General features: G+C 48.5%; 1 protein-coding gene across 2 annotated transcripts in view; it reads right to left on the bottom strand.

The window, feature by feature from the left end:
* LOC138492657 (serine-rich adhesin for platelets-like) overlaps positions 1 to 25,594 on the bottom strand; it is a 994,122-nt gene that overhangs the window by 412,270 nt on the left and 556,258 nt on the right. For both annotated transcript variants that reach the window (XM_069619973.1, XM_069619974.1), the window contains exon 4: positions 14,151 to 15,629. In XM_069619973.1, coding sequence (XP_069476074.1) covers positions 14,151 to 15,629 — 1,479 coding nt within the window. The remainder of the gene's footprint in view (positions 1 to 14,150; positions 15,630 to 25,594) is intronic.

Below are 25,594 nucleotides of genomic sequence, written 5' to 3'. Positions count from 1 at the left end.
GTCTTAGGGAGATGGCAGTCATTGGCTGTGGTCAGTATGACGCAGAGATCAGTGATTGGTTACTACTACGAAAGACAGATCAGAAACAAAACTGATACTGATTTTTCTTTACCGAGGATTCCCAGCCTGACGATGGGGAATATTCATGAGCATGTGAATCCATGCCAGACCCCATGCTGGAGAAAATGAAGTAAAATGCTTTGAAAGACCCTGGCTAAAGAACCTATGCTCACTGCGAGGGCACCCCTGAAAAAACAGACCCAACAAATACAATATAGCGATATGCAACACCAAAGCAGCCTATTACTTCTAAGAACTCCAATCCGCCACCAGTCGCACAAAGAACCTTTTCAACAACATGATGTCCCTCTCAAAACAACCATACACACCATCCACTTCAGTATGCAACTCCCTAAGGAGCAATTTTAACTCTAAAATGTACAGCATCAGACAAACCCTCCCTCTGCAGTCGCATTCCCACACCATACACCCAAACTTTCCAACACATGGGACACATTCCACCCTCTCTACAGGAAAACCCTCACCAACCTCACAGTCAAAACAAAACCAGCAGTCTTTCTTGCATGCCCACCTCAAGCTGCATCAAACTGCATGACCACCCTGGCTCTGCACTGGGTCAACATCATCAAGTCAAGTCTCTCACATGGTGCAACACCATCACACTCAAAACAGGACAAAACTCCTCCCTCATCAAGGGAACATCTCTCGACACCATGCTCCCTGCAAACTACCGTCCCATTGCTATCCTGCCATACCTCATTAGAATCATGGGACGTTTTGTAACAAGCCAACACCAACAACAAATCGCCACAAACAACCTTCTCGACCCGTTCAATCAGGCTTTCAAACCCGCAACAGCACTGAGACTGTAACACTTCACATCCTGGATGACTTCCACAACATCAATGACAAAGCACACAGAGCACTCATCTTACTCATGGAGCTCTCTATAGAATTTGATGCCATCAACCACACCATTCTCCAAACATCTTATCCCACAGGATGAAAATCTCAGGCATTGTTCTTGACTGGTTCTTCTCCTTCCTCACTAACAGGACACACTTTGTCCTAATGCCCCTCCAACCATCAATCCTTAGGAATGCACCCTATCGCTCCTCCTCTTGAACCTATATGTTGAATCCCTTGGAGCATCTACAACATCCATTTTCATTAAAACACCACATAGGAGAAGCCCTGCCTCATCGGTGTAAATTGAGTCAGGCTCTCTCTTGGGTAATATGAATGGCCTAAAGCTTGGAAGGTACATTTCTGTGCGCACTTTAATACTATGATGCTGTTTTATTGATTACGTGTTGGTGTAATTTTCCCAGGGAGGTGTTAATGGTTTTATTGAATATACGCATGTATGTAGTGTTAATGGAGAAATCCAATATAATGAATATTATTACTACTCTCCACATCTACAGAAGGCAGGGCTGATGCCTGCCCTGTGCCCCCGTGCTACCCACCTCCAGCCTTCTTTGTTTTTTAAGCTGCTGGAGCAGCGTTTGGCAGTTCCAATGAAGGTAAGCCCTGGGGGCTAATTTAATGCTGTGGGGACTCTGAAAAACAAAAAGAAAAAGAATTTTCGAAAAATCATTTGCCGAGCGCTTGACATACTCATAATTAATCTGATAAAGCGCACATGTGGGACTGCAACAGTGAATGACTACACCCTTGCTTGTGGCCATTTGGCTATTTTTCTCTGTAGGACCATTCACTCTCCAAGATGGCTGACCCTTCCTGGGGTTAGGAGCCACCCCTTGCCAGCCTGCGGCCCCTTTGTGATTGGCTGCCTCTCTGCATTTTACCCAATCAGAGGGGAAAGGGGAAAGCCGGACCCCCAGCCAAGGCCCACATCTGAGGCCCTGTCTGTGATGGTCCGGGGCCAAGGAGGGCATGGAGGTCCTACTCAGTACTTGCCCCTCTTCCCAAACTATGATTCAGCCTCCAGACTTAATTACTGCTACCATGATCTCGGACCCATGGACCACTACACTCTCTGCAGACTTACCACTGAGTGATGGTTGAACTCTCCCATTGCCCCCTCCACTAACTGAACTAATTTATGTGCTTATGTTCCCTGCCTTACTGCATCCATTTCCACATCTAATCCTACTTCATCTGTCACTGCATTTGCTCTCCTATTTTTGAAAGTCAAATTTAGCAGTGTGTGCGCCTTTTTCATCTGTGCACCTCTTTGCTTTGCATTTAAGGCCCTATTTTTGAAAGTTGAATTTAGCTGTGTGTGCCTTTTTCATCTGTGCACCACTTTACATTGCATTTAAGCCCCTATTTTTGAAAGTCGAATTTAGCTGTGTGTGTGCCTTTTTCATCTGTGCACCTCTTTGCTTTGCATTTAGCCCCTTTTTTTGAAAGTAGGATTTAGCTTGTGTGCCTTTTTCATCTATGCACCACTTTACTTTGCATTTAAACCCCTATTTTTGAAAGTCAAATTTAGCTGTGGGTGTGGCTTTTTCATCTGTGCACCTCTTTGCTTTGCATTTTAGCCCCTATTTTTGAAAGTTGAATTTAGCTGTTTGTGTGCCTTTTTTGTCTGTGTACCTCTTCGCTCTGCATCTAAGCCCCTATTTTTGAAAGTCGAATTTCTTTAGGTCTGCTTGTTGCCTCTTTTGTCTACTAGGCCACCTGGTGAATTTACTAGAACTGTGCAGTGTAGCCCCTCTTCCTCATTCCTCTACTAACCTCTGCCACCCCTATGGCTCTCACCATCTCACCCATCTTCTCTAGCTGCTACTCTATCCCCTCTCTCTCACGAGGACCAGGAGGAAAAAGCACAAAAAAAACATCTTGAGTGCAAACCATGACCTATGTCGGCGCTTCTTCCAGAATGGTCTTCACTGATATCCTTGTCTCTGTCCCCTCTCCAGGTCTATGGACTCCTCATCTCATCTCTACTCTCTCTCCTTCCACATCCTCTCCCATTAACGGTGGTACCAAGTGGGAAGTCCTCTTTGCCAGCTTCTCATCTTCACGTTGCTTCGTTTATGTCTAACACACATGCACTATCTTGGTTCAGGGTCCTCAACCCAACCTCCTTCTCTTTCACCGGATCCTGCCATCTCTCATTAACTTCCTTAATTCTCCTGCCTCTACTCCCACTACTCTCTATACCCCCTCTCCTACTAGTGTACCATGCCACTGTACCCCATATCAAAAAACTTTCAAAGGCAGAGACATGCTTCATCTGGAGAATCTTAATGCCCACTCAGCCAACAAACACATTTCTGACAATGCCTCCTTCTTGAAGACATTGACCTCGACATTCTCGCTCTTACCGAGACATGGTTCATTGCCAGCTCAGTCACTGCTCTTGACTCCCTCCTCCCAAATGGCTTCAAGATCATTTCCAAGCCTTGATCTCACTTTGCTGGCGGTGGGGCTGCCTTAATTTTCCTTGAGGGGGTTCCTTCCTCCATCTTACCCACGCAGCCTTACTCTTCCTTAGAAAGCCTGGTGTGCAAGTTGGTCATATTGCCCTTCTCCATACTGACCATTGCCAGTGTTTACCAGCCTCCAGGTGCTACCGCCCTGTTCCTCTCTGAATGGGCTGATTTTTGTTCTTCCTTCCTTCCTTTCATCCACCTCCAATCTCCTTCTCTTGGGGGATTTCAACATCCAAATGGACCCCCCGTCACACCATCTACTCTTTTGATTGACCTCGGCACCTCTCTATCCCTTTTCATTCTCCCATCTGGTCCAACCCACTTGTCTGGACACACTCTTAACACCCCCATTCACTCTGACCTCTCCCTCTCTCTCTCCTCCCCGCTAATCACCCCTCTCTCTTGGTCAGACCATCCTCTCCTCTCCGCCCACCTGGGTTGGTCAGACCATTCTCTCATCTCCTCCCACCTGGGTCCCTTTGGCTCTCTGACTGCACCCTCAATTGCCCTGCCAACTTCATTCACTAACATCTGCCTGATGAAACGAGTGTCAGCTGCTGCCTTCACTTCCACCTTCATCCCACCTTTCCCCCTACCTCAGACTCTCCCACTGACTATGCTCTCAGCAACCTCCACTTATCCATTATCAATACTCTTGATATTCCTGCCCTAGTCATGAAGGTCTGCCTGAAATCTGCCTCTAAGCGTAACAACTGGTACAACTCTGAACTTGCGGCCCTGAAATGAAGGGGCAGAACAGACGAAAGTAAGTGGCAAACCTCAGGCTCATCCTCTGACAAACTGGCCTGCCGCCTGCTCCAAAGGTAATACAGACTCTCCATCCGTACCAAGAAAAGAGCCCACATATGGGCACAAATTTACGGTGAATCCAACAACACAGCTGAACTTTTCAAGCTCTTGCTACTCAACCTCCCAACCCTTCCCACACCCCTTTGCCTCCCTTGGCCCCCCATCCTCCTCCTTCCCCACTCTCCTCTTTCTCCCCTGTAACACCTGAAGAAGTTACCAAAGTTGTCCGCTCCATGAAGGTCTCTTCTAAACAGGTTTCCCCTTGCTCATCCAGAACCATCAAGGGCAACATTGGCTCCCTTGCTCTGCACTCGCTGATTTCTGTAATTATCCTTTTGCCACTGGATCTTCCCCCTCCTCTCTCAAGCACTCCCTTCTGCGCCCCATCCTGAAAAAACCTTCAGCAGAACCTACCAGTCCCGCCAACTACCGCCCTATTTCCATCACCCCCTTTCTGGGGAAACTGCTGGATAAGTTGGCCTTGCCCCAACTCAACTTGCACACAAAACTTGTTGGTAGTCTCCACGACCATCAATCTGGATTCTGAGCATCCAGAGTCACGGACACTGCTCTTCTGAACACCCGTGAGGACATGCTCACATCACTTGACTCCAACTCCCAGGCTGTACTCATCCTACTCGATCTCTCCTCTTCCTTTGACAAAGTCAACCATTCCATCCTCATACAAAGGCTCCACTATACCGTTGGTATCTTGGATAGGGCACTGGACTGGCTGACATCCATCCTAACTGACCGCTAATCCCATGTCATCTTGGGCTCCTTCTCCTCTCCTACTTTCTTCTCCACCTGTAGTGTCCCCCAGGGCTCTATCCTCTCCCCTTGGCTCTTTAACATCTACCTTTCTCAGCTTGCACACCTCATCTCCTCTTTTTCCCCCAACTTCCAGTGTTATGCAGACAAAACACAAATATTTTTCAAACTTCCTGCTGACCCTCTTGCACCTTCCATCATCCCTGACTGCTTATCTGCCATCCAGTCCTGGTGCAACTCCAATGATCTCTGCCTCATCGCCTGTGAAAAACTAAGATCCTTCCCATTTGGACCCCTGTTCACTCCTTCTTCCCCTCACTCTGGCCTTCTTCCAAGTGCAATTTTTGGGATGACTCCGACCTCACCGGCCTGAAATGCAAGTGCAGGGTAGCTCAGAGGAAGGGAAGGGCATCAGGTGCATCCTCTGACAAAATGGCCTGCCGCCTGCTCCAAAGGTAATACTGACTCTCTGCCCTGTCCGAGAAGAGAGTCTACATCCAAGCCCACATCTCTACGGCCTCTAACAACACGGCCAAACTCTTTAAAATCTAAGCAGCTGGCCAATCCTTCTGGGGTATCAACCTCTCCTGTTCCCTCCCAGGCCCTCTGCACTGGCTTTTCACTAGACCACTAAAATTCAGGATATCATGTCCTCTCTCTTCATCTCCCTCTACCTCTCCTGGTCCCCCTCTGGCAGCCTTTCCCTCTCCTCCTCCTTTCTCCTCTTTCTCTCCGACTACACCTGACAATGTTTATAGACAAGTCCGATCTATGAAAGTGTCGTCCAAACAGATGCTCCCCTGCTCCTCCATAAACATCAAAGACCACATTTACACCCTTGCTCCAGCCTTAGCCAATTTCTTCAATCACTCTTTTGCCACTGGAACTTTCCCCTCCCTCCTCAAGCACTCCCTTGTGCGCCCCTCCTTAAAAAGCCTTTGGCGGATTCTTCCTGTCCGGCAAACAATCGCCCGATCTCCATCACTCCCTTTTCTGGACGAACTCCTGGAAAAGCTGCCCATCTCCCAGCTTACACTCCACACTGAATCGGTTGGTTGTCTCCATGACCATCATCCTGGCGTTAGAGCAGCCAGAGGCACGGAAACTGCTCTCCTGAACACCCATGAAGATCTGCTCACTAATCTCGATTCAAATGTACTTTCTATTTTCCACATCATCCTTCTTGACCTTTCCTCTGCTTTTGGAAAGTCAATCATGCCATCCTGATCAATCGACTCCACGAGAACCTGGGCATCACGGATCAGTTCCTGGAGTGGTTGACCTTCCTCCCTCCGGGATGGACCCTCCCAGGTACAACTTGGGTCCTTTCTCTCCACCATCTCTCTCTCCTCATGTGGTGTTCCCCAGGGCTTTAACCACTCACACCCGCTCTTCAATGTCTACTTGGCCCACCTGATCTCTACCTTCTCCTCTAACTTTCAGTGTTATGCAGATGACTCTCAGTTCTCTTTCAGGCTCTCCTCAGCCCATTCTCCTCACTCGCCCATTCCTGATTGCCTATCGGCTATTCAGGATTGGTGTGCCTCCAACGATCTCTGCCTTAATGCCAGCAAGACTGAGATCTTTCTCATTGGGACCTGTGGGAAACCTGAAGGTGTCTCACTTGCTTGTTCCCGGGGATCTGTCATCCAGGTGGCCAGGACATGGCCAACGCTATTGGATCCAGTTTCTGTGGGTAGACCAGTGAGGGAGGATCACCTGGATGGGGGGTCTTCATGGAGTGGAAGTGGGACACCAAAGGGTGAGACGCAGTATCCCCTTCCTTATGACGCCTTTTTCCCATCCTGCCAGATAAGATATGCAGAAACTCTACCCCACCTTTTCCTACACAAACACTTTCTCACACTGTGAGCGAAAACGACCAGAGCCATTTACCTGACATGTCCCAACACATGATTCAGACCGAGCCAGGCTATTGCTGACAACTACACACACCTGAGTGACCTTTCCTTTCCCCATAGGGATAAAAGGCGAAGCACGAGAGCACACTCTGAGCAAGGCCCAACGCATGAAGAAGCAGCTATTCCAGGATGGCAGTTCAAATGGAGGAGAAAGACAAAACCTGAAAGGACGTCAAGGAAGGAGTTGCCCTTGCCCTTTTCAACTCAGGCCCGCAAAGCCTCCGACAAAGAAACCATGAGACCAGGAATCGCAGCTGGCGAATTGTGTGACGGATGTCAGCAGTACATGGAACTCTCCCAGACTGATAGCCGGGACGGGGAGACACGGTTGCCATTGTGGTACCGTCCTTGACTCCAGTGGCAAAAGAAACGCCAACGAGTTCAGCACAGCCAGTGATACAGAAGAACCTGATAGGGAACCGGACTGTGTTAAGCTCAAGGTTGCAGTGGCAACATTAAAAAGATAAATAGACTGAGGTCTTTTGTGATGGACAAACTTGTTACCAGAGATAGAGTGGCCTGGCACCACGTGGGCGCTCGTCGGAACGTCTCTAGCTAGTACTCATCTCCTCAATGAAGAGAATGTGATAATACAAAATTATTGAAAACAACAACTACCAAGAGCCCATAGGAAAGGCCGGCGTGAGGTGGCAAGGTGGTCATTCATGGGTCAAGCCAAACACCTTGTACAATTGAAAGCCCTTGACACATTGCTGAAGATTTGATGATTGTGAAATAGTGAATCCAACTGAGAGAATTGTGAAATCCGCGTTGACGCCCGCCTAAGGGGGAACGCTGTCCGAACTGTGGTTTTTGTAAAGCCTGCACTTCCCATAAGCAAACAGAGTGACCCGGCGAGACGTGACCACCCTTCGGAAGTCTCTGTTTAAAACTGGCAAGTGCTTTGGAAGGTCTGAGCCCGACAAGGGGGACCAAAACGGTACATTATGAGATTGTTCAAAAAGACATTCAGACTTCTGAATATTTCAAATGAGTTGATTGAGATTGAAAGGCGATAGTGAATCCAATTGATGGACGCCAAAGGAAACGCAAAAGGAAATTAATCCTACTCTGTGAAGAAGCTAAGTAAACTACATTGTGACGACAGGAATTAACCCGACTGAGGGATGTCCACAGTGAGTGGTAGGTCTGAGCCCGACTGAGGGAGGCTGACAACTGAGAAAGGGATCAGAGCCCGGCTGAAGGGGATCCAAGGGTGAAGGGTAATAACCCAACATGAACAACGACTGAAGAAACTTTTGTTTTGTTGTTTTGGCATATCAGGCCTTCTGAAGCCAGAGACTTTGCATGAAAGAGACTTGGACACAGGAGGTCCTGATATTTTACTTTACTTAAGATTTGTATTGCACAGTCCATAGACCTGTAGGCTTGAGGGCGCAACAGCGACACAACACACAAAAAACAGAAAAGGCAGTCGTTATGGGGTATGACTCAGAGGTAAGTGACGGGGTTAGGCAAACAGATGTTTTTTTAATTTTCTCTTAAAGAGATCCATGGATTGTATGCCCCTGAGTTCCATCTGTAAGTCGTTCCAGGCTATGGGAGCAGCAAAGGGACTGTACGCTCGTGCCAGAGAAGCCCAGGAGTGTGCTTTGCACAGGAGCCTCGACTTGTCCCGTACTAAAAAACGTGGGTAAGGGAGACCCCAGCCATAACATCCTGACTTATCATTTTGTGATAACTCTTTTATTTTCTTGTGAATATTATCCCACACTCTTTTGTAGCATAGCAGTAAGTATTGGCAATAGGTTTTCCCAGTATAGGCCCTGTTATTTGACTAGACTCCACTAGGACTGTATTATTATGATTTAATCGTTGTAGCTTGCTCCCGTCTTAGATTTAGGTTTAGATTAGGCGTTTATCTCACCCACTTTACAATTTAATAAACACCCTTGAACTGTGATCACTTGTCTGTCTTACTTTGATACCATGCCTTCCTTACAGACCCCTGCTCCTGCTTTATTTATTTCACTCTGGTCGCCCTCCTTGGGCCCTTCCTTCGCCTTCCTTTGAGGCAAAAAACCTTGGTGTCATCTTTGACTACACTCTCTCCTTCTCTCCTCACATCACTGACCTTGCCAAGAAGGCCCACTACAGACCTGTTATATTATGTGCATTTCTAAAGCGCAGGTACACCCGAAGGCATCATGGCACTAAGCGGACGCAAGAAGGGCGGAAGCGGTAAAAACAGCCTAGAACAGATAAGTGTTCAAGGACCGGCGAAAGACAGAATGGTCATTCATGGCTCGAAGAGCCAGAGGGAGATCATTCCAGGCCTTCACAGCCATCACAGAAAAGGCACGTCATCCCATAGTCTGGTACGAGGGACAGGCAGCAAGTAGGCATGCTGAGACCGCTGAGGGCGAGAAGGAACATAGCATGGACATTTCTCACGGATATATTCTGCGCCCAACTTATAAAAAGCCAGATGAATGATACACATAGACTTGAAGAGAATCCTCTTCTCCATAAGAAGCCAATGAAGTTGCCTAAGGAGAGGAGACATATGTGCTCGGAAAGGGTGGTGCAGCACTGTCCTGACAGCTGCATTTTTAAGCAGCTGAAGCCGATTGGTAAGATAGCGTGGCTGCCGCAGATGAAGCGAGTTGCAGTTGTTGGTCGTACTCAGCACAAGAGCGGCCACCTCCGGGGAGTGAAATTTGGCTGGGACATAAGGAAACACTTTACGCAACATACGAAGTTTGAAGTGTCCAGATTTACAGACAGCTGTCACCTGTTCTGCCATAGATAAAGATGATGACATTGTTACTCCCAGATTTTGAGGACAAGGGCCAAACGAGGCCGGCCAGAACTCAGACGACCAGAAGAAAAGAGGGCAAGGGTTTCAACAACCAGCACATCCATCTTATTGCCATTCAGCTTTGGTAAATTGGCTGCCATCCATGATCCTAGGTCCTCCAGCCATCTCCTCAGCTGACCCACAGTATCAGCACAAGTAAAGTTGAGACGACCAAAATCTGCATATCGTTGGCATAAGAGTAATATCAGAAGAAGAAGCAGTCAAATATACATATTGAACAAATGTAGTGAAAGTGCGGATCCCTGACGGACCCTGCACGACAGCAGCACAGATTGCGAGCAAAAAGAGGGACGTGATACTGACTGGAACGAGATGCCAGAAAAGCAGAGCACCAGTCCTGTACCTGACCAGATACCAGCATTCGACACCAGCAAAAAGGGGGATGTGATACTGACTGGAAACGAGCTGCCAGAAAAGCAGAGAACCAGTCCTGTACCTGACCAGATACCAGCTTTCGACAACCGGGACAACAGGGTGCGGTGGTCAACCGTATCAAATGCAGCAGACAGGTCTAACAGTAGTACCGCTCCAACCCAACCCTGATCGACAAGACAGGCGAGGTCATCCATGACTGAGTTGAGAACTGATTCAGTCCCCCATACCAGGACAACAACCAGACTGGTAGGGATCGAAAAAAATCCAGTTGATTCCAGGAAAGATGAGAGGAGGGGGTATACCAGAGCCTCAAGAACCATCATAGAGAAGGGCAAGAGATGGGGCGAAAATTGGCCAACACCTCTGGGTCAAGGGATGTTTTTTTCAATAAAGGAAGCACCAGGGCATGTTTCAGAGGACTAGAAATCAGTCCCTTTTGAAAAGACGCATTAATAGCAGCAGTAATATGAGGCATCAGCTCAGCAGAAATGTCTTTAAGTAGCGGTAGAGGGCTGGCATCAGCCGGAGCAGATTTAAGGCAGTGAATCACTTTCAGTATGTCCAAGTCAGAAAACACAGGGAACGAGAACCATTTAGCACTAGGGGCCTAGCAGCTGAAACTCCCCAGAGGTATTCTTCCTTTTGTCCCTTTCCCTCCAGAAGGTCATTGTCTCCAAAACCCTAGTTCTCTCTAGGCTGGACCACTGCAACAGCCTCTTTCACAATCTGCATTCCTCTACTTTTCGCCCTCTGCACATTATCCAGAACAGGACTGCAAGACTTGTCCTTGGCCTCAAGCCCAGGGACCATATCTCTCCAGCCCTGAAATCCCTCCACTGACTCCTGGTGGTGGCAAGGATCAAGTTCAAGACCCTCTTCATCATCTACAGGGCTTTCTGGGGCTGGAGCCTGCACTACATTCAACTCTCTTTTCCAAAACACCTTCCTTCTTGAGCCCTTCCCTCAGCCACCTCCAACTCTGAAGGTCAGACGCTTCTCCAGACAGAGAGTGGGGGGTAGATCTATCTGGAATGGCCTCCCTGGCCCTCTCAAACTAGAGCCGGGCCGTATGAAATTCCAGAAGCAGCTCAAGCCCTTCCTTTTTGACTCTGCTTACTCTCTCTCTCCCCTGCTGACCCTCATGTCCACTGCACTGACTGGTTGCCTGGCTATCCTTAGAGTCTCAATGGGTAACAGGATCCTCCATGACCAGTCTCCCCTGCGCTGCCTACGGGCCTACTGCGCAGTAAGGGACTGTAACCCTACAGTCCCCTGCCAACTTGCACTTACCCAGAGCCACGCCTGCCTGGCTGCTCGTCCTCAGAGAAATACTGACCTGATGGCACTTCCCCCTTCCCTCTCCCTAGAGCTTCCCCCTTCTCCCTCCCCCTGCACTTTACGTTGTTTGCACTTGCATGATCTGAATGACACAAGACCTAGTAAGATTGTTTGTTTTGTTCTCCCTCTTCCCCCTTGTCTTGTCGCGCCTTGAAACACTTGTGTACAGGCACGTTATAAATAACTTATCATATCAAATCAACTCCACAACCACAAAAGCTGTCTCCCCATGATCACCATGTGAATAGCCATCAATGTCCTAAAACTAAACCTATCCAAGAAAGAATATCTACTCTTCTGGCCCGCCCCCTGGGACAAACCCAGCCTCACCCCCTCGATCAAAGAACTTGCAATGGACAACCTGCCCATATCCTTCCCCACACCTGTCAAATCTTTGGGCTTCACCATCGACCCCCACCTATCCTTCATACACCACATAGCTGATATCACCAAAGCAAGCTTGCAACCTACACCTCCTATGCAAGATAAGACACATCCTTCCTGATGGCTTCTGCACAGCAGTCCAAGCACTAGTTCTGTCCAAGCTGGAGTATGGAAACGCTCCTTTCAAAGACTTCACAAGGGCACCATTGCTATGGGATGGTGATGAACGCAGTGGCTGGATTCATCCTGTAACTACCCAAATACTCACACATCACTCCAGCTCTCTCCCAACCCCACCGGCACCCTGGACCCCAGAGAATCGCTTTCAAAGGACTCTGCAACTTATGCAAATCCATCCACATCAAAACCCCATTCTAATGTCACAACAAACAGAAACTCATCACCCACACAAACACCAGAATACATCTCCTACACATTCCATTCTGCAAACAAACAAAAAAATGCACACAAAAGCACGCATTCACCCAGTGGGCACTCAGAGTCTGGAATATCCTACCACTGAAACCACAATCATCACTTTCCGAAAAGCTTCAAATCATACCTCTTTCCCCTACACCTAATCCATCCACACAACCTCCCCGGCCATCACCCGTCTACCCTAATCTTCCTATCCTGTCCAGAACATTTTTGCAACTTCTGTTTTTACCTCTCACCTTTTGAACTTTGAACTGCGCTCTAAGACCCTCTGTGTCATGCCAGCATTGGGAAACATTTCAATTAAATAACATAAGAATGCTCAGACAACTTCACTCAAGGGGATGTCCAGCAAAAGCTTTGACCTGGGCAGCCGACACTGTGGCAGCAAGCTTCGTCCTGGTCCACAAGGGTTTTTTCTTAGCAGTTCTGCCAAATTTAGATTTTTCAATCCCTCTGATTTGTGTGCCTTAAATGCTCATGAAAAATGAATAGTAGCTAAGAGGACCTTTGCTCTAGCGGAAATGGAAGACAGAGACAGAGCATTCTATAAGTCTAAAATGCGTTTCTGCATTCTTTTCAGTGTTTGTTGTTTTTCCACCAAATAAAAGGTAAAGGCACCTAAGAATTGGATTTCAAATTGAAAGCCTTCAAATAGGATCCCTGAATCCCGATCAGCCAAAAAACCTTCTCCAGTTTAGAACCGGGCACTGGGGTACGAGCAGTTACACCTGAAGGAGGAAGGCCAATGTATCATTAACTGTCTGTTGTTGTGGTCTGCATGTCTTAAAAAACAGCAACTCCACTAACAGTGATTAAGGTCTCAGACGTTTGGAGTCATACTTCCTCTTGTGGCTACTCTGGTGCATAACAGCAGCTCCAGCCGGACAGACAGAAGTCCTTTATGGTGGATCTAAGGAATGTTGTGTGCTGCCAGAGCTTCCCGCACAAGAGGCCTGGCTTATAAAAGGAGTGCAGCTCAACCTACAAATAAGAGCTAATTTATGTCAAATCAGGATATTTGGCAGAAGCCTGATCAAACCCACAGCCAGCTTGACCTGTACGAGCAGAACCAAGGTCTTGGTGCCCTTATTTAGTAATGTAGTAGCACTGTCTACTGAAAGGGTGTTCCAGCACTAAAGGACTGGTGAAAGCCACACTGTGCACATGTATAGGCAAAGAGGTTACCCGTGTGCTGGCCTTTGTGAGATTAAAGATGTGCTCATCTCTGTGAGATTAAATATTTGCCATTGAAACACTCCTTCTCCCCAAAGCCAAAGCTGCACACACTCATTACTTTGAGTGCAACCAACTTTGGCATGTGTTGAATACAGGAGAGAGAATTCCCCACTTCCCAACTTACAAGGACATTCACTGCCCATTCCGCAACCTTCTTTGTAGTGAATTCATATGCAGTCCTAAGAAAAATAGGCAATTTTTGGTTGATGGAATGTTCAGATCCCTTTCTTTTCTTTATTCTTGTATGATGTCCCTTTGACCAGGTTGGGGAATGAATATTACAGTAACATGGCTACTGAACTTTACATACTGTTACGGACCACAGTTTCATAAATTGTGTCAACAGAAGGTCATTTTTGTATGATCGACAGGCGTGTGGTACTGCACACATTCATTGCATAGAAAAATAAGGATATCAAAAACATGCTGGAATTGGTTATTAACATTGGTCCGCAGTGACCTGCCAAATCCCCCTCACTGGCTCCTAAACTGAGACATCCAGGGTTGGATATGGATGGGGAGATAACACAAATGCAAAATTGATAGAGAAGGGGAGGGAACACATTCTCAAATCTGATAACATTTCGGCTATAATTGCAAGATTACCTTATTTACTGGTGCATCAGATGTTTTTTTTGCTCGTCCCATGGCCCTGCCTTTTGAAGTGGAAGGCTTTGACTTGGATGTGGATGAGGTGGCACGACTGCTACTGCCTAACGAGTACTTTGTTTTTACTGTGGAGCTGGTTCTAAGGCTTTTTGTCGTGGAGGCCTGCTCCATCTCTCCAGTGGTGGTGCTAGGTGTTTGCGACCTAAAGCTCGATGTTACAGAGGTACTTCGTGGTGGCTCTGTGGGAAAGCGGCTTCGTTGGCTTGACTTTGTGGAGGCGCTTCCTATGTCTCTTAAGACTGGGTTCACTATTTGAGGTGTGGCCGCCCGCTGAGGTGTCATTGAAGGCGGTTGTTCTGGAGGCACATGTGCGTTGTGTGGTTCAGGCACTTGAGATGGTTGCACGACAGCTGCCTGTGGTTGAATCTCAGCTTTAAAAATCTGAATGATTGGTGGCTCAATTATTTTTCCAGCTGTTACCTCCAAAACCTTGCTCTTTGGGTCAGATATCAGGAAGGATTCCGGCATCACCTGGTGGTCGGATGCCATCAGCTTTACTACATCTGCCTCTGGCAACTGCTGTCCCGAACCTGGAGGCTGAATCTCAGCCTTATACAACTGAATGATTGGTTGTTTAATTACTTTTTCACCTGCTACCTCCAAAATCTCACTCTTCGGGTCAGATTTTGGGAAGGATTCAGGCATAACTCCAGGCTCAGAAGGCATGAGCGTTTCTGCAACTGTCTCTGGCAGCTGCAGTCTTGAATGTGGAGGCTGAATCTCAGCCTTAGAAACCTGAATGATTGGAGGCTCAATTATTTTCTCATCTGCTACTTCCAAAACCTCTCTCTTTGGGTCTGATATCGGGCATGATTCCGGTATAACTCCAGAGTCAGATGTCATGAGCTTTACCCCAACTGCCTGTGGTAGCTGCTCTCCTGAACCTGGAGGTTGAATCTCAGCCTTATAAATCTGAGTGATTGGTGGTTCAATTATTTTCCCGTCTGTTACCTCCAAAACCTTCTCCGTCGGGTCAATCACCTGGAAGGATTCCGGCATTAACCCAGGGTCAGATGCCAAGAGCTTTGACAGATTTATTTCCTTCCCATCTGATTTTACTAACAGCTGTATTGCTTTATCCACGACATCCTGAAGTGCAGAGAAGACCTTCTTTTCTTCTAAGAAGTCAAGGAACTGCATGTATCGCCCACTGGAGGATAACAAATGGCTTTCTGGGCTTGAGGTGTTCATGCGGTCAGTCTTGGCAGAGCTTGTGGCAAAGGAAGCAGGAGAGGAACTCTTCTCTACTGGGAGATCAGTTGTGCTGCTTACACTGCCTAAGAAGAGCAGTTCTGGCAGGTGATATGACTCCCACGTCATAGCAGACTTCTCAGATGATGACAGATGTGACTTCTGTGTTGTGTCGCTATCCGTTTGGCAAATGGGTGACTTGGCTTGCCAAGGTGCTAAATATTCCTGCACGACAAAGAAATATTTATGAATAATTCCCAACAAAGAGAACGTGCTTTCATGCTTTACTAAGCATCTACATATATTTCTCAACATTCGAAAGTACAAAAGTGAAATATTTTGGGTCCAAGAAAGAAGGCAGGCTTCTCATCCCTATTGTCACGTCTAATTAACAACATGAATAAACAATTAGTGTGTAATGTATAGTGCTCAAAGTGAGGACACCCTGCCTAAAGAGGGACATTTGAGAGTCTTCATACCCCCAAACAAGAAAAGGGCATTGATCCTCCCATTTCTCTACTCCAGATAAAGTAGCCACCTACCAAGCTCAGGCCAATTATGAAACCAAGGATGAATACATTCAACTCAACAACCAAGAGATGATGATAGAACTCAGTGTGTGGTGCAAGTACAGTTTCATCTTTAACTTGATTCAAACTACTAAATAGGCTTCCTTTGTTAGAATTGCACATATTGAATACACATAATTTCTTTTAAAATGCATGCCAACACTACTCATTATTCATGTTTCTGCAGAGAGAAATTTCGGCAGAGAAGGTCTGCTGGGTCCATCTACTCTGCCTGCGGAGAAATATGTGCATGTATATAATGATCCCTATCTGCTGCACAGCCCTTGTAATAAACACAATACCTTCTGTGGGCTGCACTCGGAGAACAAGATGTGTCATACTGGGGGGTTAGTATGAACCTCTATATTTAGGGAGTCGGAATATGCACAGGCCAACTCATGGACGAGGCTCCCGCTGGCAAGGGTAGCAACAAACCTACTCCTTGGAGGTTTTTATGCTTTATAATGTTTTAAGAAACGATACCCACATGCCAGGGTACCCAAGTGCTGAGAGGCGCAAGTAGGGTCAGGGGCAATGTGTGGTGATTGTGAAACAGGGCAAAGCAGACTGGATGACATTTTTCACAGCAGACTGGATGACAATGAGACAGGGTGCAGGTGAGTGGGTGACAATGAAAGAGAAGAACAAGTTACTTACCAACTGATAACGTTCTTTCGATTGGATGTTCCTCCAACGTATTCCTCATCTTAGATGTATTCCATCCAGCTTTGCTGCTCTTCGGAAATATTTTCGGCAGAGGGCGCCGTGCGTCGATGTCGTTGAGTCCATAGTCCCTCGAAGGCCTCCGTCGAAGGTGACGTCATTGTGTATATAAGTAGCACGCGCGGCGCCCATTGGCCTCAGTTCTGTTTTTCATTTTTCACCTTTGATTTTGTACTGTGTAGATTGTGCCGGCAGACAGGTATCAGCCTTGCGAGAGTTGAGTTGGCAATAGCCCAGAAAAATCTACACAGGGGTAGGCTGGGAGGGCGATGAGGAATACGTTGGAGGAACATCCAATCGAAAGAACGTTACCAGTTGGTAAGTAACTTGTTCTTCGAGTGGATTGTGTCCTCCAACGTATTCCTAATCTTAGATAGACTCCCAAAGCAGTATGGATAATTTCTCTGGAGGAGGAGTTAGATTTTACAATGCCCTTAGATGGCTGAATATAGTACTGCTTTACCAAAATTCAGCTCCTTAGACTGGGAAGCATCCAGACTATAGAATTTTGAAAAGGTGCGCAGTGAAGACCAAGTTGCTGCTTCACAAATGGACCTTATTGGAACACCTCTTTGAAGGGCTGTCAAACAGGTGATGCCTCTGGTGGAATGAGCCCTTAACCCTTCTGGTGGGTCTTTTTGTGCTAATCTGTAGCATTCTGAAATGCAAAGCACAGTCCAGCGTGATATTGTCTGTTTTGTCACCGATTGACCCAATTTCCTTGCGGTGTAGCCGATAAACAATTGGTTGTCTACTCTAAGCTTGGAAAGCCTAGAGATGTAAATGCTTAAAGCTCTTCTTGGATCCAACCTGTGTAATCTTTCCTCCAGCTTAGTAGGATGGGGTGGAGGATAGAAAGCGGGTAAAATAATGTTCACTTAAATGAAAATCAGATACTACTTTAGGTAAAAATGAGGGTTTAACCCTTAACACAATTCTGTCCTTATGGAACACGTACAGGGTCGCCCAGAAGACAGTGCCTGCAATTCGCTCACTCTTCTTGCAGATGTTAAAGCAACTAGGAAAGCAGTTTTCCATGTCAGTAATCTTAATGGACAAGTTTTCAAAGGCTCAAAAGGAGCACACATTAAGAATTTTAGAATCAGATTGAGATCCCAAATTGGCACTTGGAATGGGTAAGGAGGAAGCACATTAGTGAGTCTCTTTAAGAATTGCACTACCAAAGGAATTTTGAAATAAGAGCATTCTTCCGGCGAGCGCTTCAAGATGGAAAGCGCTGCAAGATAACCTTTAATGGTTCCAACATTTAGACCTCTATGCGCTAGGGACAAGAGGAAGGACAGTACTTCCGGAACAGAACATAAAAAAGGATCGACATTCTTTTCTCTGCACCAGTTGCAAAACATCCTCCAACAGCAACGGTATAGAGATTTTGTTGCTGGCCTTCTTGTCGAAAGCAACACCTCCATGATGTCATCTGGAAGGTCCCAATCCTTGTATCTCAGCCTTTCAGATACCAAGCGTGAAGGTTGAGAGTTTTGACCTCTGGATGCAGAACCTGACCCTCCATTTGTGAGAGAAGGTCCTCTCTCTGAGGAAGAATTACTGGGGGACAGATGGACATGTCTAGAAGGTCTGAGTTCCACGTTCTCCTGGCCCAATCCGGGGCAATTAGGATTATGCGGTTCCTGAACCATCTCAGTCTCCTGATGACCTGAGGAATAACGGGAATCGGAGGGAACGCGTACGATAGTGGGAAATTCCACTCCACCACGAACACGTCTCTCAAGGCTCCTCTCGGGGGAAATTCCCTTGAGCAATACCTTTTGTACTTCTATTTGCAACCGGAAATCAACTGGGTCTACTTGAGGGGTTCCCCAAAGGGCAAAGATCTCTTGAATGACTTCCTGAGCCAGTTCCCATTCGTGGGACACCGTGCTCTGCCTGCTCAGAGCATCTGCCGTCATATTCTCCTCCCCGGCTAGATGAACTACCGTTAAAGAGATTCCTTCCTGAATTGCCCAATACCAGAGCTTCATTGCCTCTCTGCACAGAGGTAGTGACCCTACACCTCCTCTTTTGTTTAGATAATGCATGGCCACTGTGTTGTCCGTCATTATCAGGACATTTTTTCCCCTGACAGATGGCAGGAAAGCTTTCAGCGCTAGTCTGATTGGTCTCAGCTCTAAAAGGTAGATGTGTAGTTTGGACTCCGATGGAGACCAACGACCGCTGAATTTCAGATTGTTGGCAGGAGCTCCCCACCCCATGAGTGAGGCATCCGCCACTACTGTGATCTCTGGCCATGGTTGCCAAAAAAGAACAAGTTACTTCTTACCTTGTAACATTCTTTCGATGGGATGTTCCTCCAACGTATTCCTTATCTTGATAATAGATTACTTCCAGCTTGCTGGCCTCGGAATTTTTTTTTAGATGAGGGCGCTGCGCGTCGACGTCCCTCGAGTTGGTGTCCCTCGACAGCCTCCGTATCAGCGCCGACATCATTGTGTGTATAAATAGACTCGCGCAGCGTCCGTTGCTCAGTTCCATTTTGAAGCTTAAGAGTAGCTGTGCATGAAATGGTTATTGACCTTGAAGGTGCGTAAGCTGCAACTACAAGGGAAGTTTTACTGAGGGGATGGATGGGAGGGGCGATAAGGAATACGTCGGAGGAACATCCCATCGAAAGAACGTTACAAGGTAAGAAGTAACTTGTTCTTCGAAGGGATTGTGTCCTCCGATGTATTCCTTATCTTGATAGACTCCCATAGCAGTGATGTGTAAATGGAGGTGGGAGTAAAATTGCCACATTCCCCTTTAAGAATGAACAGAGTGTAACACAGCTTTGCCAAATCTAGGGCCTCATTACGAGTTGCCCGGTAAAACCGGGTTCATTACCGGCATGCCGGAATGAGCGGGTCCGTGTTCGTATGAACCCGCTAATAGCGGGTGATTACGAGTGCGCAAGCACGCGCGTCCCCCCATGCCGGTAGTGGCAATACCGCCATGCCGCTAAAGGGCCTCCAACTCCCCTATACTGCATCGCGGGACCCGCCCATAGCGGTACCGCCTTATACCAACCCCTAAATACTGTGTTCGCAAAAAAACGGACCCGGAAATTACATCATCGCGCAGGAATGGGAAATGGGCCAGCGGCCATCTTTAAAACACAATCCATTGCCATCCTCCATAACCACCAGTCGATACTCGGAGAACACAGTGGAAATCCATAGAGGATGTCAAAGGCTACCAGGAAGACCACCCCCCGGCTGCGTAAACAGCGTTACTCAGACGCAGAGCTCACCATATTAGCGGACACTCTAGCTGCACATGCAGACACAATACAATCCCACGACAAGAAGCTTGAGGTGCAGCAACAAACGAGGCAAATCTGGCAGGAGGTAGCCCGCAAGGTATCAGCCGTAGGTCCCACCCCGCGCAGTGTGAGGGACTGCAGGAAGCGGTGGGATGACCTCCGGTTGAGGGTACGCAATATCATGGCCACCAATCGGAGGGAGGCCATGGCCACAGGCAGCGATGCCCACCCCCCCTGCCAAATTGATGCCCTGGGAGGAGACGGCCAGCAGATTCATCAGTCCCGAGTCCATCGAGGGATTATGCGAGATGGAGACGGGTGCAGCATCAACCGTGGAAGGAGGTGAGTGACCCTGCAGATCCCTGTAGGGGAGACCATGAAGTAGCACAAGTGAAGTGGTAGAGAGTCTAGGCAAGGCAATGCATGTCCCAACACCCACATGACCATACCCAAATACAGATGGCGGGCCAAACGCTGCCACACTGAAATACATGCTGAGTGCCCATCCCTTAACCAACACACAGCCAACACACCTGGAGCTTGCCCATGTGATACTTCACACAAACCCAAAATCAACGGCATGCCACCTGCCATGCAGTGAATGCTTACATGCCCCCTCTGAATACCCTGCGTGACACACCTGTAAAACAAGAAAGCATGATCAAATGAATAATGAACAGCACCGCCACTGCCATGTCACACCATCACTGATGCCCTGCATCTCTTCTATCCCCCCAGGCACTGATGAGGAAGAAGCAACCCAGGAGACAACTGCGAGGGCATCTACCTCACACAGTAAGAAGAGGGCAACCACCACCACCACCTCCGCTGGAGACAAGCAGGCCACACCCACACCTGTCTAAGGGGAGTCCCTGGAAGCACCCGCCTCCACTGGGGAAGAACGTGATGCCAGTGTGGAGTCTGAGGGTGACACCGAGGTGACATGCCCGGCCACCCCTCGCCCCGTGCCCACCCCCTCGCCCCAACACCTGCAGTCACCCACCTGCAGTGAAGTTGATCCCTGCCTCCGTGACTGTGACCTACCCACCTCTGAGGAGTCCAGTCCCGAAAATGCCATCCACGTGACTGCACAACCCACCACTGCAGCCCCCTCCAGAACCCTGGAGACACGATTGTCGATGGTGGAGGCCCAACAGGAGGCCATGTTAGACCTACTCCGCCAGTACATAGCGGACGGGGAGGAAACCAGGCAGGGTATTGCCACAGCAATTTCAGGGACCACAGCGGCCATCGAAGCAAACACAGCCGCTGTCAATGCATCGGCTTGGCTAATGAGGGACTGCCTGGGGTCGGTGATACAGGTGCTGACCTAAATGCTGCTTCATATGCAGCGGCCACGGCTTGTAGGAGGTGTGGAACCTGCCAGCGAATCACCTACCACCTCCACACCAGCTTCATCTGTCCCCACCAGCCCAGTGCGCCACACACATACTGAAATGCCGCCTCTGGACAGGAAGAAGTCCCGGAAGTAGTGTGGGGGGACAATGGTAGTGGAACACAAGGTTGGGGGTGAAGGGATGAATCTTGTGGAGTCTATTGGGGGTGTTGGTGTTTGTTGGGGGGGTCAGGGAGTTTGTTGGGAGGGACTGGGAGTTTGTTGGGGGGTCAGGGAGTTTGTTGGGGGAGTCTGGGAGCACATTTTTGTTGTTGTAAATAATACACACGTTGTGATAAGAAAAATCCATGGCTGGACATTTTTATTTTTGTGTGCATCCATTTAATGTGGTACGGTGTTCAGTGCCCAGTGTTCGGTGCCCAACTCCCAACATTCCCTGTGTGCATGTCCACATTGGCCCAGTGTCTGACTGACACAAGTCTTTCATAGTCGCTGTGTTTCAGAAGTATTCGTGAATTAGTGCTTGGCGTACAGCATGGCCATCCCGTGCATCACCTACTGGCAGGGGAGCTACTTCACCTCCGTCTCCATCCTCATCATCCTCACCCGGCCCATGCATGTCAATGTCAGGTGGCAGTTGTACATTTCTCCGGACGCACATGTTGTGCAACATGACACAGGCCATGGTGATCTTTGCCACCTTCTCAGGCCTATATAGGAGTGCCCCACCAGACTTGCAGAGGCAGCGGAACAGCCCCTTCTACAGGCCAAAGGTCTGCTCAATCACAACACGGGTACGGGTGTGCACACGATTGTACTCCTCCTCATGGCTGTTCTGCGGGTTACGCACAGGGGTGAGTAGCCACGGCCTCAAGGGATATCCTCCATCACCTGCAAGCAGATTCAAATAGGTGTGTGTCACTCTGAACTGCTGTCATGATCACTACTTCCAAGAATGCAGGACCTACCCAACATCCTTGGAAGCAGGCTCATAACCTTCATTCCGGGCACCAGCCGGCTCCTATTGGGACCTTTTGGACCTTGTCCTGGCTCCGGTGGCGCCAGGCTCATAAAGATCATCGGTCCCGGCACTGGAAGCGTCGGGCTCATAAGATGTGTAAAAGTGCTTGGGTGGACCTACCTACAGCAGACCATGCTGCATACTCACCAACAAGATGACGTCCACATCCTCTTCTGACAGGGACTACTATCTTACCTGGTTGGGGCAGGCTCCACTCCTTGGATCAGGAACACTGGGACTCTTCTGGAAACTGGAACTCTTTCCTTACCTAGGCGAGGCAGTGGAAGAAGACGCCTAAGCACTCCTGCACACTATTTAAACCACGCTCGATTGATGCAACGTGCTTCGCGTTATTCTGCATCAGCAGCAGGACACTCACCGAGTCAGCTCCAGTCTTCCAGTGAAAACTCCAGCTCCAGCACCTGTGGGAACAAACTCTTACCTTCCTGGGATCCTGTCTTCAGCCGCACCTGCCAGCACAAAAAAACAACAGGTTAGCAAAAGCCAACTTAAAGCCAAAAGCCAGCATTTTTACTAACCCGATCCATCGGCATCTTCCAATCCTCACGCCGCATTCCTTGGCAGTCCATCGATCCCTGTAAAGGCAAAGAACATTGATCAGTCATTTTGCATATTTTGATCTGCTTACCTGTGCGACGCACGCTCCGGATTCCAACAAGCGCTGCATACCCGCACCTGCAAATAAAGAAAGACAGTAAGGAGCGCTTTTAAAACCATCAGCCGCCATTCTACTTACGTGCCTTCACGCGTGCCATCTTCCTACTTACGCGCTTGCACGAACTTTGGCGTCCATGAACCAACGCCTACCGCATCCAAAACCTGCAAGAGAAAAAGAGACATTAAAGAGGGCATTTAAAACCATCAGCAGCCATTCAACTTACGTGCCTTCACGCGCGCCATCCACCTACTTACGCGCTTGGACGTACTTTGGCGTCCATTAAACAACGCCTACCGCATCCAAAGCCTGTAAGAGAAAAGGACTTCATTAAAGGTGTTCAGATACATATAAGGAACCGATCGTGCAGTTAACGACGGCCTCGCGCTCAAAGTTGTCCTCTGCAAGTAAGAGGTTTACAATATCACCAGTGGAGTAACTGGTACCCGCGCCCCTGCACCAGTGCCAGGATGGAGAGCCCAGCATTCACCTATTTAAGGTGAGCACACCTATCCTTTGGGCCTCAAGGAAAGAGAGAGTGAGGAAGAGAAGTCCATCCAACCACCGTTCATTAACTCCTTGTTCTTCTGCCTGCAGACACCTCGCTCTTCAAGTCAGGCATACCGTGAGAAGAGGTCCAGCCCAGGGAACCAGCCAAGAGTCCTGCGCTTTACAATTGAAGACACGGTAACAACCCAGGAAAGATCTGCGCCTCCGGGGGAATCAGGTGAGCGGTACAACTGCCACATTCAGGGAGCACAGTCATGGCGGCAGCTATTTGGTGTGGCCATGCACATGGCCCTGTAAGCATGAATAAATGTTATCTAGGTGCAATCTATACTGTCATGAGGTGTGGTAGTCTGGATGGCGTTCAATAGATGATGCAGGGTGTAATCATGCATGCTGAGGCATTAATGCTGTGGTAGTGCAACAATGTTTTGAATGCAATTCATGCTGTTCATTATTTACTATGCATGGACACACTGCCCACATTGCAACACTTGCCATCCTGTTCATTAATGCATTGCTTGCCATCACCATGGTGGCCTGGTTGTGCCTGTTACTTGTTCTCATCGATATGCATTATTTGTGATATGTGGCCCAGTGAAGTGTCATGTACCGTTTGGCTCTGCATGCATTCTCCAATCACCGGCTATTCCCACCCAGGTGCAGTATCCCCACCCCTTATGCATCCCCACACATCAGTACCCCAAAGCACTGCCATGGGACGGTTGTACAACTCACCAAGCAGCCAGGCACGTGGTCCGACATGTCGCTCCATATGATGGGGTAGTGTGGAATTACCCAGTAATATGGCATCATGTGTTGATCCAGGAAATCGGAGCAGCAATGTGTGATGATCTTCCTGGAGTCACATACCATTTGCACATTGATGGAGTGGTATTGCTTGCGATTGCGGTACACCGCCTCTATGGCATGGGGGACTACCAATTCCACATGGGTGCAGTCGATGTCACCGACACAATTGGGCATGCCTGCCAGTGCATGGAAGCCTACTTTGGTTTAGGCTATCTCCTGGGCAGTCCGTGGTAGGGATATGTGGGTGCTTGCGTGCTTCAGGAGGGCATCCAGCACTTGGTTCAGCATGTGTGAAAATAGTGGTTGTGAAATGCCATGCAGCTGGCCCACTGTGTGTTGGTAGGTGCCTGTGGCCAGGAAGTGTAGCACTGACACCACCTTTAGTAGTGGGGGGATGGCAGTGCGTATTCCTATGTGGCTGGCAATGTCGTTCTGTATCATGTCCACTATGGTGGTGATGGTGTCACGGTCCAACCGGTACAGGGTGTGGATCTGCTCTGGGGTTAGGTTGAATGGGCTGGGTCTGGTGCGAGGGATTGGTGGCTGCCTACAAGGCACTGGTGGCTGCGCTGGTGGTAATTGCTGGGCCTGTCTCACCCTTCCTCTCCTCCTGCGCCTCCTCTGTGCAGCCTGTTCTTGATGATGTAGTTGTTGCTGTTGTTACTGTAGTTGTAGCAGTATAGGCATGTCCTCAAGTGCCATGATTGCAACTGCTAGTGGTAGCATGTTGGTGTAGGAAGGGGTGTGGTGTGTAGGTGTGCTCCTTTTGTACTTGGCCACTCTACATTGCCTACACCTGTGGGGGGGGGTTGTGGTGTTGGTGTGTGGGTGTGCTCAGTTTATAATGGCACAGCCTCCATTGACTCCACCTGTGGAGATTGTGTGCACCTGTGGCAGCTGCCTTGTATCCTACTTGCTGTTTGCGGGTGGTCCGAGATGCCTGTATGGCCGGTATCGTGCAGGCCGTGATTACCGGCTTCGCGATGCCGGTATTTGCATGTATGCGTGGGTTGGAATTACCCCCTATTACCGGCATGCCGGTATTTGCTCCCTGAAGGGGCACGTGTACGCGCCTATGCCGCTATTAGCAGGACCGTTGTTTAGTGTGCCGCTAATACCGGGTTTGCGGGTCAGAATGCAACGGGACAGTAAACGATGCCGGTATTACCACACCAGCAGCGTTTTTGCCTTACCGGCATACCTCGAAATGAGGCCCTTAGTCTCTTGGCTAGAGGAGGAATCCAGAT

This window comes from Ambystoma mexicanum, chromosome 10 (genome assembly GCF_040938575.1).
Source record: "Ambystoma mexicanum isolate Mex_15411 chromosome 10, UKY_AmexF1_1, whole genome shotgun sequence".
Lineage (NCBI taxonomy): Eukaryota > Metazoa > Chordata > Amphibia > Caudata > Ambystomatidae > Ambystoma > Ambystoma mexicanum.
The sequence above is the reverse complement of the archived record's forward strand: the minus strand, read 5'-3'. Positions and strand labels throughout refer to the sequence as shown.